Below are 20,420 nucleotides of genomic sequence, written 5' to 3'. Positions count from 1 at the left end.
ATCAAGACTCTCTGCTCACCTTCACTCCTTCATTCCTCTCGTCTCCCGCCTCTGGAACAAACTCCCTCACTCTCTTCAATCCCACTCCTCCCTCCAGGTCTTTAAAACAGCTGTTCACCACCATCTCTTATCTTCCCCAATCCAAAACCTTGATCTTTTCTACCCCCGCTAATTTCACCCCAAATCCATTTTTTTGAAATACCAACTTCTTTTCTGGAAGTCCTTGGTGTCCTTGCGTTTTATACCTGTCCTGCCTCCCCCCAGGCCTTCTCCCTCCCACACATCTCCCGATGTCCCTGCTCTCTAATGTTGTGTTTGTGTGCTTCCTCCCCATCTTGTCTACCACTCCCCTTTTTATATACTTTGTTTGCTTGTTTGTTTCATTTGTTTGTATGATAAATGTTAGCTCTTTCACGAGCCTCGATTCTGTATACAAAAAAAAAAAAAAAAAAAAAGCAAGTCATTGCTCCCAGCTTGTATTATACATTTTATTGGCTGCTCCCAGCTCATTTACATAAATTTTATTTGAATTTGAACTACCTGAAATTTAAACCAGTACGGTTTTTAAGAGATGAAGCGCTTCAATATATGGCTGTGTCTGTTCTTCCGTCAAAAATGAAGAACCTTTCTAACCCACTGTGTTTAATTCTGATGGGTTCTAAAGGGTAATTCTGGTGGGTTCTAAAGTGTAATTATAATGGGTTTCCCTCGTTTCTAGGCTTTGCCTATTTCCTATAAAAAATGCCAAACTGAACTGCTTCCTTTGGACACGGGTACGATTTATTTATTTATTTTAAAATGCTAAGCCAGTTTGACATGCATTTTTATTGAAGGCATAATAAAATATATATACCACTTGCAAAATGAGCAAGTATCCTCAAATTATGGAAGTCATATTACTGGTATACTGCTTAAGTACCATACTGGTTGTTGGTGGTTTGAAATCCATATTTGAAAATTCCCAGGACTGATACATACCACTTCATTAACTTGACGGTTTTGTTTGACTTAGGAAGGAGGTAAGGGGAGGGGATAAAGGAGAGTAGGTGAAAGGGAATATCCCTCTAATTTATAATTGATCAACTGTCACCCCCTAAAGGCATAGCTTTTTCAAATGTACCATGGGATCTTTATTATTCACATTGTCATATAGATGAGACTAATGAAAACCCTGCTTTGATTCGCTATGGGATTTGAACCCACACAAGCTAAGGTAGTGGGACAGTGCTTCATCTCCTCGGTGACATGTGAAATATTCTTCCATTCTGATTCAATGGTAAGAGTAACTCGTGTTTCATAAAATAAATTGCTGTATAATTTTTACAAGACATTACTTCTTTTTTTAAATGTTAATTTAGTCTCAAACATTTCATTGCATACTTTGATTCCCACTGTCATTGTATGATATGCTCCCCTGTCATTGTGTTGTAGCTTTCAAAGTCTATTGCACTTTTCATTTCCTTTCTCAGTCACATGTCAGGCATGGCCAAGTGCTTCATTAAAGACTTGGAACAAAAATTCCCCATCCATACCCCACAAAGGATATTGGATGAATTGCAGCCCTTACATAAGTAGAAGTAGAAGTAGTAGTTGTAAATGAGGCTCATTAATGCTTACCACAGACAGGCCTATGGTAAGCCAGTTTGTTTTATTGCTGGACAGTTGCTCTATTTTTATCTTCTCCCACACTGCAGATCCTCCAGCTTGCCCTCTGGTAATGGTGGTGAGCTACTCACGCTACTGTCGTGTCCTGGCCATTGCTGCCCGGCTTCGCAGTACCCTTGCTTGCCCCTGCGACGAATCTTCACAACCCTTGCTCCGTGCCCTTGGTGGAGGCTCTTTGCCAGACCCTGGTACCCGGTTGCTCTATTGCCGCAACACATTCCGGCACGGACGCCTGGCTGACAACCCCAGCATCTGCACCGGTCTTGGTGGGTGCCCACAGTACAAATTTTGTTTGCATTGGATTACTTTCTTCAATCAATTTTTTTAATATTCCTTTGTCATACTTAAATTTGGCTCTTTTTTTTTTTTCCATGTTGCAGTTGCCAATAGATAATTTTGGCATGATAAAACAGTTTGATAACTAAAATGTCATGGGCCACGTGGTATGGCAGCCATTTTGGATTGAAGCTCAAACCTTTAAAAACCCTATTCTATCAAACCATTGAACTAATCGATGCAAAACATTAAGTATATCATCAATCATCAAGCATTCATGGTGACAAATGTTTGATAACTAAAAAGTCATAAGTTAAGTGGTTTCAGAGAAAAATAATTTAAAGTGTTTTCCTTCAATCTAATATGGCTGCCAAACCATGTGACCTATGATGTTATTGTTTGGAAACCTTTTTCCCCATTGGTAGTGGATGATGTATTTGAAGTTTCTCATCAATTTTATTGAAGCGGTTTGAAAAATGCTTTCCTTCGATCCAATATGGCTGCTAACCCATGTGAACGATGATGTCATATACTTATCAAACTGTGTTCCTTGTGTCTCACAGTTTTGTAAGTACCCACATATAAATCACTGCTTGTAGTTAAAAGTGTAACGATGGGCTACTGTGTGTGGTAATCTTCATTCTGATGAAGCAGCGCTTACATGGAACTAGGAAGTGTGCTCATTCGATAAGCTATTGACGGATATAAAATTAAGCGTTTCATATTTGTCTGGTCATGTGAAAAGCGAGTTTTATTCAAAATATGAGAATGCAATACAGGAGGAGGCCCCAGGTTAAAAAGGGATTCTGTTCCAAACAATTATTCATACATTGAGTAAATCAATTTGCAGTTGACTCTATTAAAAATGGTGTTATCAGCGCATGAGTGGGGGTACTCATTTCACAAGGGATTTCACAAGCTTAGCATGAGAATAACCAAAACAAGGAAAATGGTATGTTTAAGAATTTTTATATTTCCGGGAAAATGCGGCACCCATGGAACTTACGCCAAAAGGCAGTGTGTAAGTACCACATGATTATGGGGCTCTTTATGGCCCAGTTCAAAGCAGAAATGGAGTTGATGAGTGAAATAATGAGCAGCGAAATGCAAGTGATGGGCACTAAAATGGATGTGATGAGCGGTGAAATAAAACGGGACATAGGTGATGCGATGGGCAAGGAAATGGCGGCTGTACAGGAAGAGGTAAGGGGGTGTAGGATCGGTGTTTGGAAAGAGTTGAGAGTGAGGCCAGACTGACTGGAGAGATGGGGAATATAAAGAAGATGGAAGGACTCAGGCAGGGGGAATAAGGACTTGCGGTAGGGCAGAATGAATTAAACAAAAATATTAAGGAAAATACCAACATAATAAAATAATTTTAAAAATTCCCAAAGGGAAACCAAGGGGGGAACTGTGAGCCATAAATAGGGAGTGGAAAACACAGAATGATGAGGTGGCAAAGACTATGAAAGAGATGGGTGAAGTAATGAAGGTTAAGGAATGGGCAATAAGTGAAGTCAGTCTTTAAGTCCTTGGTGCTTCCAGTCTTGCTCTACAGATGAGAGACTTGGACCCTTATCAACGGCCAGAGAATGAAACTTAACTCCTTTAGAACCAAGTCTCTTCGGAGAATCCTTCACTATTGCTGGTTGGACTTTGTGTCCAACAAGAAGTTGCTGAGAGAGACTCATATGAGATTTGTTTCCTGTATGGTCCGTGAGTGTCAGCTGCGGCTGAGGCTGACACAGCTGACACAGCTGATCATGTCCATGATCCATATGGACATGTGGATCGTTTTCCGGATGCTGTTCCAGCTCACCAGATACTCTCAGCAAGGGAGCCTCACGAGTGGAGGAGGCTAACGGGCCGACCGCATGCCTTGTGGTTGCAGCAGGTTGATTGGCATCTCAAGGAGATAGGGATGGGCCAGGCATCAGCCTAGGGGATGGCCAGAGGGAGGCCCCTGGAGTACCAATGGAAAATGGATGCGGCGACGCGCTGCTTCTGCGCATGCTCCCATACCTGACTTGACCTGACCTGATGAGTGAACACATAAACACGATGTGACCATAGAATGGAAACGGTTATGGTTCAGACACTTTTTGCACGCCTGGAACTTATGACGTCAAGACGTACTCCGCCAGGAAGTAGGGTACAGTAGGAGTGATAGTGTTTTTCTTTGTACTCGTGGCTGTTTCTAAAGCAATAGGTTATTTTACAGGAACCGGTTGTGTTTTGAAAGGTATGTTGTTTCTCTTCGAGTTTGGAAGCAAAATAAATTTGGTCATACCTGAACATGTTCAACAAATTACTGAGCCAAGTAATTTGGCCAAGTAACTGAGCCAAGTAACAAATCACTGAGCCTAAGTTTTTTGAAATTTGCCATAATTAAGGGTAAAAGCTACTCAAGATTTGTGGGTTCTATAGAGTACAGCACGACTGTAATCGGCCATTGGTACTCCACAGTGACTCCAATCTGCCAGTGCCGATTACCGAAAATAGCTGATATTGCCGGTCCCGATATCGGCCCAGCACTATATATATATATATATATATATATATATGTATGTATGTATGTATGTATGTATGTATGTATGTATGTATGTATGTATGTATGTATGTATGTATATATATATATATATATATATATATATATATATATATATATATACATATATATACATATACACACACACACACACACACACACACACACACACACACACACACACACACACACACACACACACACACACACACACACACACACACACACACATATACACACACATATACACACACACAGTGTACATATATATATATATATTTATATGTATGTATATATTTATATCCATATGTATGTATATATTTATATTATCTATATATATATATATATATATATATAAATTATTATTATTATTATTATTTTTTAATACACATGAGGACTGGTCTCCCATATCCACTGCCGCTGATATTAACTCAGCCTGGGAATTTTTCCACAGAAACCTACTCTTATGCACAGATTCATCCCATCTCTTCAATTATCTTACCCATCCAACTGCTTTTGCTACTCTGAATCTTGTGATGAGGCAGTTGCTTTAAAAGAACTTGCATTCTCCTCCTGAAAGGCAAATCAAACTGAAGACAACCTGAGATCATTCCACAAAGCTCACAACACGTTTATTCTCTGGAGAACCAGAAAACATCATCTGTCCAATTTCAGGAATGAGCTTTCAGACTGATCTCATTCCTATAAAACCTGGTGGCACCTTGTCAAGACTTGCACTCTCTGCCCTCTCCTTGCTTTGTCCACCTCGGTTATCTGCAGGACACACGCGGTCCACCAGCAACCCTCTCTGAGTGAAACTGTATAAATCCAGAACCACTACTCACGTCCACTCATTTAGTCCTCTTTACCCCCGCCTGTGGAACCACTTTCCATACGCTCTTCAATCTCATTCTTCCATCCAGGTTTTCAAGATAGCTGTTCACCACTATCTCAAGTCATCCCTCATCCAAAATGATGATCTTTTCTACACCTGACCACCCCCACCTATCCCAAACATTTTGCTTCTGTATCCATCTTGCCCACCTTTAGTTTCTCCCTCTGCCCTGCTGTTGGCATTTCCCCTTTCTCCTGCTCTGCTGCTTTTATGTTGTGTCCTTGTTTGTTTTGTGTCATAGCTCTTCCACGAGCCGAGACCATGCAGTTAAAAAAAAAAAAAAAAAAAAAAATATATATATATACACAGTGCGTATCAAAAAACATGTAATCCGAATTCAAGGGGTTAATATGCAAAGGTTATTTAATTTCACAATTTACATGTGGTTTACCAATTATGAGGAGATCCTCAGCTTTCCATAGATGCCTTTCATGCATCATTGCTGTCACAAGTACATGTTCATTGAAAATGACAAGTTTAAATCACAGTTTTACAAGTTTGGCTAATCGGTGCAAGACAGTTTGAAATGAATGCATTACTTGTCGACTGCCAAGTTGATTATGTAAAATTGTTAAGCTGGTCTGGTAATCGTCGGTTGCGTCATCCTTTGTTTAAGATGGGTATTTAAGTTGGGCCAACAGTGTATGGGTTTAGAGACAGTCTGAGTCATTGAAAAGATGGTTCAACTTACGACTGAACAGCGGACCTTCGTGGTTACAACCTTTCACCAAACTGGAAGTCTGCAGCGAACTCGTGATGCGTTCAGGGAACGTTTCCCAGAACGGGAGCCTCCAGCAGCCAAAACCATCTGGGCGAATGTTAGAAAATACGAAGAGCATGGCACTAGCCTCAACCGCAACAAGGGGAATTCTGGTAGGAGGTGCACTGGGCGATCGGAAATGAACATTGCAGCATTAAGGCAGCAAGTTTTGGAGCATCCTAAGGATACCAGCGCAAGACGAAATGGGACGGGATTGCCTTCGGCAACATTCAACCGAATCACAAGACTGGACCTCCACCAACATCCATATCAGATTCACATCCGGCATCAACTTACGCCAGGGGATTTTGCCAGGAGGCTGGTGCTTGCCGGATGGTTGATAGCACTTTGCGAAGCAGATGTCAATTTCCTGCGGTATCTCGTTATCGGCGACGAAGCTGCTTTTGCCATGGACAGCAAGGTCAATACCCATAATGTTCTTGAATATGCACCGACAGGACAACCCCCGGAATTTAATTTCGACACCAACATGAATCGACAAAAGTGGACTGCTTGGTTGGGACTTTGTGGAAGTGGTCAGGTGATTGGACCATTTTTCTTTCAAAGGAATGTCAATGGTAACAGGTATCTGCAGATGATCAATGATGAGGTTTTACCGCAGCTGGAGGAGAACTTTGAGTGACAGGTTCGTGGTGTCTTCAGATATATCTGGTGGGCCCAAGACGGCGCCCCAGCACATCGTCTTATCGCTGTCCGAGATCGACTGAGGGAACTCTTTGGAGACCGAGTCATCGCCCTCAACCATGCAGTGGAATTAGGGCATGCTCTGCCGCTGTGAGCTTTGTGTTGAAAGGGGAGGTGTACATGTTGATGGTGTGGGTGCATGAAGGCCAATCATTCCTGAGAAAAGTTCACATCTGACGTTCATTTTGCACCAAATATCCTGACTTGCATCGATTAGCCAAACTTGTAAAAATGCGATTTGAACTTGTCATTTTCAATGAACATGTACTCAGTCATGTGTCACAGCAATGATGCATGGAAGGTATCGATGGAAAGCTGAGGATCTCCTCTTAATTAGTAAACCACATGTAAATTGTCAAAATAAATAACCTTTGCATATTAACCCCTTGAATTCGGATTACCTTTTTTTTGATACGCACGATATATATATATATATATATATATATATATATATATATATATATATATATATATATATATATATATGTATGTATGTATATATGTTTTTTCATTGCATTGTCCACTGGATGTGCATACGAAGCAGGAACAGTTATTGAATTTCTTTCTGCGTAAGAGGTTCCACCAATGGATCTTCATAGGCATTTAATGAATGTGCTTGGTGAATCTATCATTGATGTGAGTGAGCACCGTTAGACATTGGGCAAAGCATTTCAAGAGCGGGGAAACCAATATCGACAACAAGCCTTAAAGTGGTCAGCCTGCAACCACAATGCCACCAGAAAACAAGTTGGATTTATGTGCTCATGAAAGTCCATTGCAGTTGACAGAAGAACCACCTTTAGAGGCCATTTTTCCCCGTGGAGCGCGGGTTGGCCAAGACAAGACAAGACAAGTCAAATTGACAGAGACCATGTGGAAAAATAACTTGCTATTTGCTACATATGTATGCATATTCCTTATAAGTTTCATTGTATTTGTAATTATATTTAGTGAGAAATAAAATATGAGTCATTACTTTCGTTTTACCGACCCTTGTATAACCAAGTAGCAATAAACCAAGTAGCAATTTATTGCTACTAACAAGTAGCAATAAAAATTTAATACTTGGAGTATCAAATACCCTTATGGATGCTGAATTATGATCAAAAGGAAGACCAACTACTGCCTTGGAGTCATTAGAAGGAACCTGAATAAGCAATGAGCAAAGGTGGAATAATCAGGAGGAAGCTGGATAGGATTTGGGTTTGAATTGTGCCTCCTCCACCCTCAAACCCATCGAGGCGCAGCCAAGTGAACCTTACAGAAAACTTTCTGCAATCATTTATTTTTCCGGAGACAGCTAAAGAGATAAAATAAAAGAAAGAATTAGAATGAATAAAGAGAAATGTAAAAACGTTGAAAGAAGTGTGAAAGGAACAAAAAACAGATGTCGGTAAGATCCTGGATAGATGGATTTCAGCAGTTACTCCCCAGGCTCAAACGCAGCAACAGGTACGAGGTACCAGAGGTCTGTCAGCAGGGAAGCACAGTCCATGACTACTCTCCGCCCTCTGCCATCCTCATCCCATCCACTGACATTTGCCTCTGCAATGCATACCTTTTCACTCAAAATCATGCCTTGAATTTTTGTTTCCTCTTCCCAGGTGAAAGTTAGATATACAACACACAACAACAACAAGCATTTTAAGGCCATTTTCCCTGCTAGAGCAGGGGTTAGCCTTGCGGTCCCGATGACAATCTTCTCCATTTTGCCCGACTAGTGAGGTACCCGTGCTACGCACGGGTGGGAGGCCAGAAGCAAACAGACAATGCAGAAACGGCGAATGCGAAAGCATGAAACCAATAAATTCCACATTCCTGTAGCACCTTCAGTCGCACGTCAGACATGGACTGCAAGTTCGTGAAGGACTTCCATGAAAAACGTACCCGTTGGCAAACAAACGGTTACGTTTGTTCCATACCCAGTGAATGGCGAATCTGCATATGGCGATCCACGAATTCACATTTAGAAAGTACAAACCGTCACGGCATTCGCGGCAGCTTCAGAATTGTCATCAAAATCTAAACAGTATTTGTAGAATTTCAATAAAAGCCACAACACTGTTCATATCGGTAAATATTATTCCATCGTGTTTGGAAAAACTGGAAAATTGGAAAACTTGGAAAACTTGGAAAAAACAATATAGCCTATTTTACTCCCAGGGGTCCCAGGAATACCCACCCAAAATATCGTTGCGATCCGTTGAGCCGTTTTTGTGGTACCTTCGAACGGACGGACGGACGGACATTTGGTGAATTATAGTAAGATTTTCTGCATCTCCCCTTGTTTAACCCCCTTGCCCGCATTTCTTCTTCCACCATCTTCAGCCAAGTCTTTCTTGGTCTTCCCCGTCCTCTCCCCGTCCGTCTTGGTCTTCCCCGTCCCTTCTACATTCATTTCCATCACTCTTCTCAACCAGTCACTTTCATCCTTCCTCAACACATGACCAAACCATCTCAACCTGTTTCTCTTCACAGCATCCATCACAGGCTCTATTCCCATCATCTTTCGCAATTCATCATTTGTCCTCCTCTCTCTCAACGATACTCCACACATCCACTGAACCATTCGCATTTCCACCCTTTCCAGCCTTCGTTGCTGCTCTATGTTCATTACCCATGTCTCGCTCCCATAAATCATAACACTTCTCACACATGCAGCATACACCTTTCCCTTCAGCTTCAACGACACTCCACTCCTCGTCAGCACGCCACTCAGTTCCCGAAACTTATTCTAGGCACATCTCACTCCAGTAACCATTGCCGAGTCTGATCCACCTTCTCCATTCAGCATGTCTCCTAGATAGCAAAATGTTTTCACACCTTCCAGCTTCACGCTGTCTCCAAGATCCAACTCAACATTTCCTCCATCTGCAGCTCCCTCTGTGCACACCTTAAACTTGAATGTAGCTGCTACACTGGTTAATGACCCTCTCAAACCACTACATTTTTGATGAACCCACTCAGCGCACATTGTACATTGAATGGAGTTCACTCCGACATCCTTCCTGCACACGGCCACTTCCCAGTTCTTTCCACCTCACCACATGCTTTACCATATGCCATCACCTTCGTCTTTCCGATATTCACCTTCAGACCTTTTGTCTCCATACATTCCTTCCACTTGTTCATCTTCTCATTCAGTCCATCCATACTTTCTGAAATCAACACCAGATCATCTGCATACAACAACTCACACGGCAAACCCTCCTTTACATTCCGAGCCAGCACCTCCATCACAGCTACAAATAGTGGTGGACTTAGTACCGACCCCTGATGCACTCCCACCTTCACGCCAAACTCACCACTGTTCCCGTCCTTCGTCCTTGCAGCTGTGCGCGCTCTTTCGTACATTGCCATCACTACTCTAATCAACCATTCCTCTACTCCTAACTTCCTCAATGCCGATGTCACTATAAATTATCATGTGCCCAATTATCATATAATTATCATATGTCACTATGTCACTATGAAACAAAAGTTAGATATATATGTGAATAAAATGTAAAAACATATTTGGCCATGCAACCTTCAATGTGAATTCTTGCACTTCCCTTTGCATGTAGAGATCAGGGTTATAAGTAATGGGAGTGCATGCATGTGTGTTGGTGAATGAGTGGTGGGTGAAGGGAGATGCAAGAAAGCTGCATTTAAATTGCCAATGTGAAATGTACAGGTTAATGATAAAATAAATTAAATCTTGAGTTTTATTAAAGTTAATTGTAAAAATGGGGCCATTGTATGTAAAATGAGTAAACTTATGGAGTATTAAGTTCATGGGGTATGGCTTGAAAGAAACAGGATAGTTTCTCAACTGCCAAAGTTTACTTTTTTTTCAAATTTGCACTTTAAATTGCAAAATTTTGGAGGTAAATGTGCAACATCAAATAAAATGTAAATGTTATATTAATAACTGATTCGTTCTGATGCAGTTACCTCTATCCCGCACCCCCTCCCTTTTCCCATGCGTACATGTATTGGTTGCCCCTGAGAAGCAAAATTCGAGAAGCAAGCAAGGCTGCTTCTGCTGAATGTACCCATTGTTCGCTCAAATGCATGTCACTGTCGAGCAGGTCACATAAATACAACCATGCGATAATTACAACATAGTAACACCTCCAACTTCTATTGCATTTTTTGTCAGAAAATTGTCTTTGTGGACAGAAAATGACAATTCCAATAGTATTCCCTATTTAACCAAATTTGTACATTTTTGAATTTGTGTATATGTTGATTTTTTTCGCCCCACTATATTGCTAATATAATGTGGAAAGCCAGCCATGTGGAGGGAGTTGATCTTTAAAAGTGTATTTCTTTAGAGATGTCAAAGCTCTTGCAAGAGCAAAACAGAGGATTTGGGTAACCTACTGGCAGTGGGACAATATTATTGGAACGGTTGACCATGGAGTGTACAAGCCTTTTATTCTTTATTTAGAATCATGAAAGCACCTAGTCAGTCAAAATATCTGAGAAACTGTCTAGATTTAAACAGATGAGAAACAGTAGACACCCTGATACAAGTCTCGCACGTTTGGCTGATACTTTTGGGTATTTACCTGCTTAATGACCAAAGCTGCTTCAACTGCTACCTCCTTTGTCAAAATGTAAATATATTTCGTGATTTGTTGGGTAATTTTGTGTGAATTTGATCTCTTGAAACAATAAGCTCACTGGGCTTCTTTGGGGGAAATAATAACGGTGATGGCACAGCAGGGTGGAGGGATCACACTTTCATTTCATGTGATTCTGAGGGCACCATCGGGTGTGTTACATGTGTAAGCCACCAGTTGTGATCACACTCACCCATCAACAATTTCCTGAGATTTCTTCGAGAGGAAGTGCTTCTCTGCTAGAAAATGCATGACTCAAAGCTTGCTTTTGGTTGACTCAACTGGAATGAAGGCATGGACTGAGTTTGTCCCTCCATTGGTGATTGTGGAATCCAGTTGTTCCCCAATTCAAACCACCTCTTTATAAATTTCTCCGTTCTGAACATACTCAAAAGGTAATGCCAGAACTGCAGGTTTGCTTAGTCGTGCAACAATTTTGGTGAACTAATCTGCTCATTTGTTAGTTGATGGAGATTTGCTTTGGCTGCCGATATCTCAACTGTCCTGCCAACTTCGTCACGTGGTCCTTTACCATGCTCAGTCGGTCATACAACAATACCGACGAAGTGCCCTTCGGCTGGAACTGTTAAGTCTTTGCTGAAGAATGCCAGATTGATGGGTTTTTATGCCTCCGCCCCCGAAGGTGGTTGGAGGCATTATTTATTCTTGTATTGGGACGTAGGGCTGACTGGTTGGTCAAGAGGTACGCACTCGCCTCTAAGCTGTCTAGCCTGGGTTTGAATCCCGACCCAGCTATAAACTGCTTCGCAGACAGGGTGATTCGGCAATGTGTGCCATCCCTTGGATGGATGTTAAACTGGGTGACCCATCTACAGACATTCGTTGGTCGACGTTAAATATCCCATGGTGTCATTCGCGAAGACCAGGCAAGCTATCGCCAGCACCATGAACAAATTCCAAATTCCTGCCCTGACTACTGCTGTGAAAGCAATGGCAAATCACCCAGTATAACCCTGGCCAAGAAGCTGCTTCGGCAACACCGACGCTCTGTAACAGCATAAATGCCACATCAGAATCAGAATTGGGTCATAGGACTGTCAGTTTCAGAGAAGTAAAAATTTTTGCTTGGCTTCATTTTGTCTTCAGATGATTCAGGAACTTGCCTCTTCATGAAGGAATGGACGGACTGTCAGTATCATGGGACAACTAGATATCACAACAAAGGTGAGGTTCTGGTCATTCTTAGACTTTATAGTAAAATATATTTTGGTAGAGTCTTGGTAGTAAAATATAAAGGGATGCAGAGTCACCTGATCATTGGTCCATTGGAACCCCTGTGCTGTCTGCTCTATCTATCACTCTCCCTTTTAATTACCTCCAGCACTGAAGGTGAACAGAGGCTACATTTTCACTCCTGACCGTCTGTCTGTCTGTGAGCAGGATATCTCAAAAAGTTATGGACGGATTGGGACGAGACTTGGTGGTCGGGTTGGGTGTGTGACGAAGACGAATTGATTAAATTTTGATTAAGATCCGGATCCAGATCTGACCTATCAGTGGGATACAAAACATAAACTGTTCAGCTTGGCGGAGGTATGCGCTCTACCGAGTGCTGTTGGTTCACGAGTTATCAAACAGAGTGACCACTATATTCGTCATGGGTGTGTCTGTGTGTCTGTCTGTCCGCAGCATAAATACCCGATGATATCATCCGATCTTGATGAAACTTGGGTGGGAGGTTGATATCATGATCTAGTTGTGTCCTGCCTCGTGTGGGCGTATTGCGCCCATTGTGGGCAGAGCCACTCCTGAAAAAGATGTCTTTTTAGGGGGTAATCGATTTCAAGCTACATCTTCTCCGGGGGGTTTGGTGGAATCTGACAGGGGTTTCGGTATTTGGTTAGGCCAATGTCATGTCTAGCCCCACTGACTCGATTTTTCATTTTCGCCCCAAGGTCAAGGTCACAAGGTCTCGAAATTTAGAAAAGTCGATTTTTGATGGTTTTATTACATTGTTCGCTTCCTGATAAGGTGAAATGTCGTACATGATCTTATATTATCACATACATCATGAAATACAAGTTTTCCACCAAATTTCAGAATCTTTGACCTTTGAAGGTCACAAAGGTCAAATTTTCGAAGTTGTCAGAATCGAACCGAATTTTCGGTATTGTGTAGCTAACTAACCTCATAACTGATTATACATTATTTTCTATCTCATTTCAAGGTCAGTAACCTTCGTTTTGACATTTCAAGGTCACAAAGGTCAAATTTTCAAAGTTGTCGGAATCGAACCAAATTTTCGGTATTGTGTAGCTAACTAGTCTCATAACAGATAATACATTCCTATTTATGTATTTTCAATGTCGGTTTTGACCTTTGTCATTGAATACCGCTTGCTTGTTAACCATCGGCGTATCCTGACTTGTTCTAGTTACCTTCGCAAAAGCGGAAGGTTATGTTTTGATCGCTGTGTATTTATTTGTATGTCTGTGTGTGTGTGTGTATGTTATTCGCATAACTCAAAAAGTATTCAACCGAATTGCATGAAATTTGGTGGGATGATTGGTTATTATACGGGACACATTTGATTAGATTTTGGGAGCAATCGGGTCAAAGGTGAAGGTCAAGGTCACGAAAAGGTCAAAATCGTATTTTTACCAAGTACAGAACAGTAGCTGCGGCGAAGGTATGCGCTCTACCGAGTGCCCGTTCTAGTTTATACCTGTTTTTGTCTCTTTGTGTGTTTTTGTTTGATATGGTGCAAACTCGGAAAGGTCTGAAATTTCGAAAAGTCAGTGTTTAGTTGGGTGCATGTCCGTGTTCACAAAATGTTCTTCTCAGATGTACTTGTGAACATTGTGTTCATATCAAACCTTCAACATTCAAAAACTGGAAAGATTCGTGTTGAAATCGACACCCAGTGAAGAATGTTTTATTTTGGTTTTGTGGCGCACAAACCACAAAACAACACAACATAGTGCAGAATTATCTCGTGTTATAAGTGTGATTCAAATCTAATATCTATCTATAATTCCAGTAATCTCTGTACGTCTGTACGTTTGTTTGTTTGTCTGTGACCGCTGTTTCTCGACAACTACCGGTCCGATATACTTTTAACTTGCCAGGTATATTGCTGGGGACCCGAGGATGTGCCTTTTCAAGGTTTCATATTAATCGGACAATTACTTACCGAGCTATGTCCAAAAAACGATTCAACCAATCAGAGAGCAGCGAACGATCGCGTGTGCCGAACGTGGAGGACACACTCTGCCTCGGATGGCACATTTGAGAGCGTATTCATTTATTTCACGTTTGCAAACTATGTTGGCGTTAAACTATGTTTTAAAACTAATAAAAACGAATTTGCGATTCATTCGCTTTCCTGCGCGTTTGTGCACGCGATGGCGATTTCTTTACCAAACTCCGGAAGCCGTTCGCTTTGGACCAAACCATTGCATGTAAATAGAGGGGGGGGATTGTCACCGTACTCGCAAGCCGTTCGCTTTGGACCAAACCATTTCATGTAAATAGAGGGGGGGGATATAATTTTAGATATAGATATAGTACGGGCAATGCCCTAGTATTATATAATACTGAGTCGGGTTTTCTTTTTTTTCGAGCAAATCGTTTACATGCTTGCCAATTGACTTAATGCCCGAAGTTTGGACAATACAGTACATCACCCACGTTATGGACCTTGACAAGTTTTTATCCATTTGTTGATTCTCCCTTTTTACCCTCGCCTTTTATCAAATTTTTTTTTTTTGCAAGTACAGTATGTTGATCACTCCGGTTTGTTTGTGTGTGTGTGTTTGTGTGTGTGTGTGTGTGTTTGTCTGTCCGCTCACTTTTACTTGCCTACAGGTTACAGTTTTTAACTGATCTTCACAAAACTTCACCAAATGGTAGAGTTCGTGGTCCGACAAATTCCTATATATTTTTGAGGTCAAAAGGTTAAAAGGTCAACATAGGCCAAAGGTCTCCACTTTTTTTGAATTTCTGAAATCCTCAATTTTAATCCGATTGACTTGAAATTTGAATAGGATTTGCATATCAGCTTACTGAATTCAACCACCAACTATTTTGAGATCAGCGTAGGCCAAAAGGTCAACATAGGCCAAAGGTCAACCACTTTTTTCAAATTTCTAAAGTCCTCAATTTTCATCCGATTGACTTGAAATTTGTAAAGGATTTACATATCGGCTAAATGAATCCAACCACCAACTATTTTTGAGATCAGCATAGGCCAAAGGTCAACAAAAATTTCAAATTTCTAAAATCCTCAATTTTCATCCGATTGACTCGGAATTTGAATGTGATTTTCATATCGGCTAACTGAATTTAGCCACCAATTTTTTAGATCAGGATAGGCCAAAAGGTCAACATAGGCCACTTTTTTAAGATTTCTAAAATACTCAATTTTAATCCGATTGACTTGAAAGTTGAATAGGATTTACATATCGGCTAACTGAATTTAACCACCAACTATTTTTAGATCAGCTTAGGCCAAAAGGTCAACATAGGCCAAAGGTCAACCACTTTTTTGAATTTCTAAAATCCTCAATTTTCATCTGATTGACTTGAAATTTAAATAGGATTTACATATCAGTTAACTGAATTGAACCACCAACTGTTTTGAAATCAGCATAGGCCAAAAGTCAACCACCTTTTTCAAATTCCGAAAATCCTCAATTTTCATCGGATTGACTTGAAATTTGAAAAGGATTTTCATTTCAGCTAACTGAATTCAACCACCAACTATTTTTGAGGTCAAAAGGATGCTTTACTGAGTGCCATTCTACTTTGTTCTGTTTTGCCAAGTGGCGCTCTATGAGTGATTTTTCATTTGTTTGTCTGTTTGTCCTCACAGAATAAATATGATTTTCTCTGCAACCGTTGGTCCGATTGACAGGAAATTTTCACCATCTGTGCAACTCCACCTGTATAATTTTTAATGATAATTATGACGTCATAGGTCACGTGGTTCGGCCGCCATCTTGGAAAAACCGAAAAACCTTTCACCTATATATCTCCGAAACCGCTGAATAGAAAAAATTGAAACATGGCTCGTGGTAAAGAACTCTCCATGGGGAATAAAATATGTTAATGATAATGTCATATGTGCCTCCATTATGATGTCATAATTCGACAAGTACCAAACTTCATCCTATCAAGATGAAATTTCTTGAGCGTCATGTCGGCATAAATTGGGGGAGAAAAAAATGACGATGTCATCGGTCACGTGGTTTGGCCGCCATATTGGAAAATCCCCCCAAAAAATTGCACCTCTATATCTCCGAAAGCGCTGCATAAAAAAAATTGAGACATGGCTCATTGTAAAGAACTCTTCACGTGTAATAACATCTGTTAATTATGTCATAGGTGCCTCCATTATGACGTCATAATTCGACAAGTACAAAACTTCATCCGAACAAGATGAAATTTCTTGAGCATAATCTAGGGCTAAATTGGTTGAGAAAAAAATGATGATTATGTCCTCAGTCATGTGGTTGTGCCGCCATTTGTTTTAACACAAAAGCCTTAAAAACTACTGAAAACACATCCTGGTGAGGGTCTGCAATCTCTGATTGCTCTTTCTAGTTTCTTCATGTTTTAGCCAATTTAATAATATTCATGTTCCTGAATGCCTGCCATTCCTCTGCCATTCCTCCCCCCATCCGACTGACCTCTCCCCCAAGCTTGATCATTTCACTTGCCAAAATAAGACATATTAAAAGAAACGTATTTTTTCATGACAAACACTTTTAATTCCACATGTTGTGTTTGTTGTATGTGTAGGCCATCTAACTCTGTAGTCCAGCCCGGCGAGAATGAAAAAGGGTTTATACACCGCATCAAATTCAAATTTGCTATAATCCACATCTAACCGGCCTCTCTTCCATGCTTGCATGATTTCACATGAGAACATGACATATTTTAAAAAAAATTAACCCTTTCGTGGCAATTCGTTTTAATTTCATATTAGTTTTCGTGGCTATTTATTTTAATCCCATATTATTTTTAGTGGCAATTTTTTTTTACCACAGCCTTACATTTACATGTAGATACTTCTGAGTGAGTATATTTGAAAGTTTGTACTTTTTGTGACATGTTTTGTACACTCGCATTTTTTTGTTTAACTTGTATGTTTTTAAACTTTGATTCTTCCACGGGTATTGCTCGGCAAATTGAGTACCAGCTTGCTGGGATGAATGATCCCGGTGTGTACCCCGGTTTAGAATAGGTACACCGTATCCCTGCACATCGTAAGAAGCGACTAAGGGTTGGCGTCAGGAAGGGCATCCGGCCATAAAAACATTGCCTCAAACAGGGAACCATGACTGTCATGGGGCCCGCAGGGCTAACCCCCGCTCTAGCGGGGAAAATGGCCTTAAAACGATCATTCATTCATTAATTCATTCTTCCACGGGTATTGCTCATAATGTTGAACGATGATCTATTTGCTGCGAACACAATGCTAAAGTTTTCATTGAGGTTGTTTGTATATAATGATGGAAGTGCCATAAGACTAAAGCCAAAACTATATTTTTTCAAGAATACAAAATATAGATTGACTGACAAAGTTTTGAAACAACCTTACATCATAGTGTCTATATCTGGCTGTGTGACTTCGATGCACTCCTGGACCTCGAGACAGAATATATTGAATAATGATGGCCGTACTTCCGGGGATGGGGCAGGGGGTGTATGCATTGGAAGGTTTTAGCCACTAAATTAGATTCATAGTCCGGGGGTTCAGGGTGAGGGGAGGACCCCAATTCTCTCCATTTAATATCTATTTTGGCATATTTGCTGATGATATAGGAGGGTTTATTGCAAGTCGTACTAATATATGCCAATTGTGGGGGAGAGGGGGATTAGCCGGTCTAATTCTGGGGGAATTGCCCTGTCCATAGGGACTGGTTCTTTGCTTGTGTTTATAATTATTGCTTGCTTGTGTTTTAGTATTTGTGCTTGTTTTTCATTGTTTTTGTTTTAGTATTACTGGACATGCCTCTCAACTGTGAAGTGCAAAACTACATTTCATCATGTTTGTTCTTTTAAGAGGTTAAATATAAAACACTCAGAATATCGAAGTTCTTAAAATGTATCAGGTAGAATTATGTCATGTTTTAAAAGCTATTAATAGCTAATCGTACGTTCCTCTCTGAGTTCACCATTCCATCGCCTAATGTTTCATAAATGTTTCTGCACAAAAAATGGATAAAGTTGTTGCCCTGTTTTTCAGTCGATTTCATATAGCTACTTACATAAAGTTGCCTGTTATAAAATAAATGAAAATTGTTAACACAATCACATCCAGGAAGTAAACTCTCAGCAAGCAAAGCTCATTTGTGGTGGACAAAACCCACAATTATTTTCAACTTGGAGATATTACTGGGACAAATATTCTCCGCCGAATGTAGGTTTTAATGTTTTAAAACGGCCATTATTATTATTTTGGGCTGAACTTTGTTCAGCATCACGTTTGTGTTCGGCTAATCTCTAATTAATCAAAACATATACTTGCATGCACATGCGGTGAATAAAATGCATAAAATTAATCCTCCAAAGAAATGCCAATCAACCGATCCAAATGAATCTTTTGGGGGCTTTTTTGTAAAACCAGGAAGAGAAGTGCGAGGGTAATATAAATTTAATGTTTTAGCATGTATTATATCTATTGGCTGGCAGGATTGCTCATGTGCACATGCCTTTGAGTTGTCTAGCCTGGGTTTGAATCCCAACCCATTTATAAACTGTCACCCTGGTGCATCACACATAGGGTGATTCATCAATGTGCAAGCCATCCATCAGAAGGATGCTGTGTCTGAGGACTCGTATGCCAGCACTGGTTGTTGTTGAACCAGGCTGTTGTTGTTGTTGTTGAAAATCAAATGGTGTGTTTGTTGGAGAGTATGTGCATTATCGCTGGCACCTCAAATAAATTAAAAATTATTATCCTCACCTGGCAAGCACAACAAATGCGTCAATACCCTAAGGGAGGCCTTGTCCTGCAGTAGACTGAAAACAGGCTGATGATATGAAGATGGCCCTTTAGAATCCCCCCTTTTTCCTGGTTCCCTACTTGTATATCTTTTTATTTTACCAAACTGAAGATGAAAAGCTGAAATGGTAACCCACATGCATTTTATGTCAGATCTCAGCTTTTTTTTCTGAACTTTTAAGGAATCCATGAATGAATTCAACTCTTTCAGCTATTTTTAGATTTCTCTGAAATGCTGAGCACGTGACAATTATTATCTCTGTCGTGACTTGTGAACATGTGTATTGGTTGTGCAACACCAACACTTGCTGCCAATGGAAAACGTGCACTCTTGTCAACATCATCGCATCTCATTGAAATGCACTCAGGGTATTTCTTCACCAAATATCAGTTCTAAGGAACGTTGCGTGGTTAATGGTGTGCCATACTGTTCACGTTGTTTTTTGAAAACACCAATATTGTAATTAATTATTGCACATTCATCTTATTAAGCCAATGGTACGACATCCCAATTTCATTTGGCAGTGCAAGGTTAAATATAAAGCAGGAGGAGGAGAAGGAAATGGGGACTTGTAAAAGGATTAATGGGTGGTGCAAAGCTCTACGATTGCATAACATTTATAATTGGACCTTTTGTTAAACCTTGTTACGTAGACTCAGACCTTTTGTTGGAGATATTGAATAAAGTGCCACTTAGTAAATCTAAGGGTTGGGAAAACTCAAAAGTTGGTGGGATCTTCTTGAGCTGAGCTTTGATGACAAATATGTTCTTGCTATCATTCAGAAATATGCTAAATTTTCTGAAAAATATCTGGATGGATGTTTTGAGATGCACCTTATGCAAAGTTGATCGAATGAACTTTCATGGCCTTTTTACGGCTTAGCCCACAGGGCAAAGCCATCCAGAACGGTGTTTGTCCATCTGTATGTATGTATGTGTGTATGTATGTATGTCCCCTCAAATGTATACCAATCAGAGTTGATGATCT

The 20,420-nt window shown here is 40.4% G+C and overlaps 1 protein-coding gene across 2 annotated transcripts in view; it reads left to right on the top strand.

Annotated features, from left to right (window-relative positions):
* The first annotated feature begins 370 nt into the window (after positions 1–370).
* The window catches only part of LOC137424158 (uncharacterized), an 83,357-nt gene continuing 63,307 nt past the window's right edge, over positions 371–20,420 (top strand). Inside the window, exons 1-2 of one of the 2 annotated variants that reach the window (XM_078769114.1) lie at positions 1,595–1,931; positions 12,567–12,644. In XM_078769114.1, coding sequence (XP_078625240.1) covers positions 1,610–1,931; positions 12,567–12,644 — 400 coding nt within the window. In that variant the 5' untranslated portion in view covers positions 1,595–1,609. Of the gene's footprint in view, positions 1,932–12,566; positions 12,645–20,420 lie in introns of both variants that reach the window. The other variant, XM_078769115.1, reaches the window with a different exon arrangement.

This window comes from Myxine glutinosa, unplaced genomic scaffold (genome assembly GCF_964187855.1).
Source record: "Myxine glutinosa unplaced genomic scaffold, kmMyxGlut1.1 SCAFFOLD_1220, whole genome shotgun sequence".
NCBI classification, from domain to species: domain Eukaryota; kingdom Metazoa; phylum Chordata; class Myxini; order Myxiniformes; family Myxinidae; genus Myxine; species Myxine glutinosa.
The sequence above is the reverse complement of the archived record's forward strand: the minus strand, read 5'-3'. Positions and strand labels throughout refer to the sequence as shown.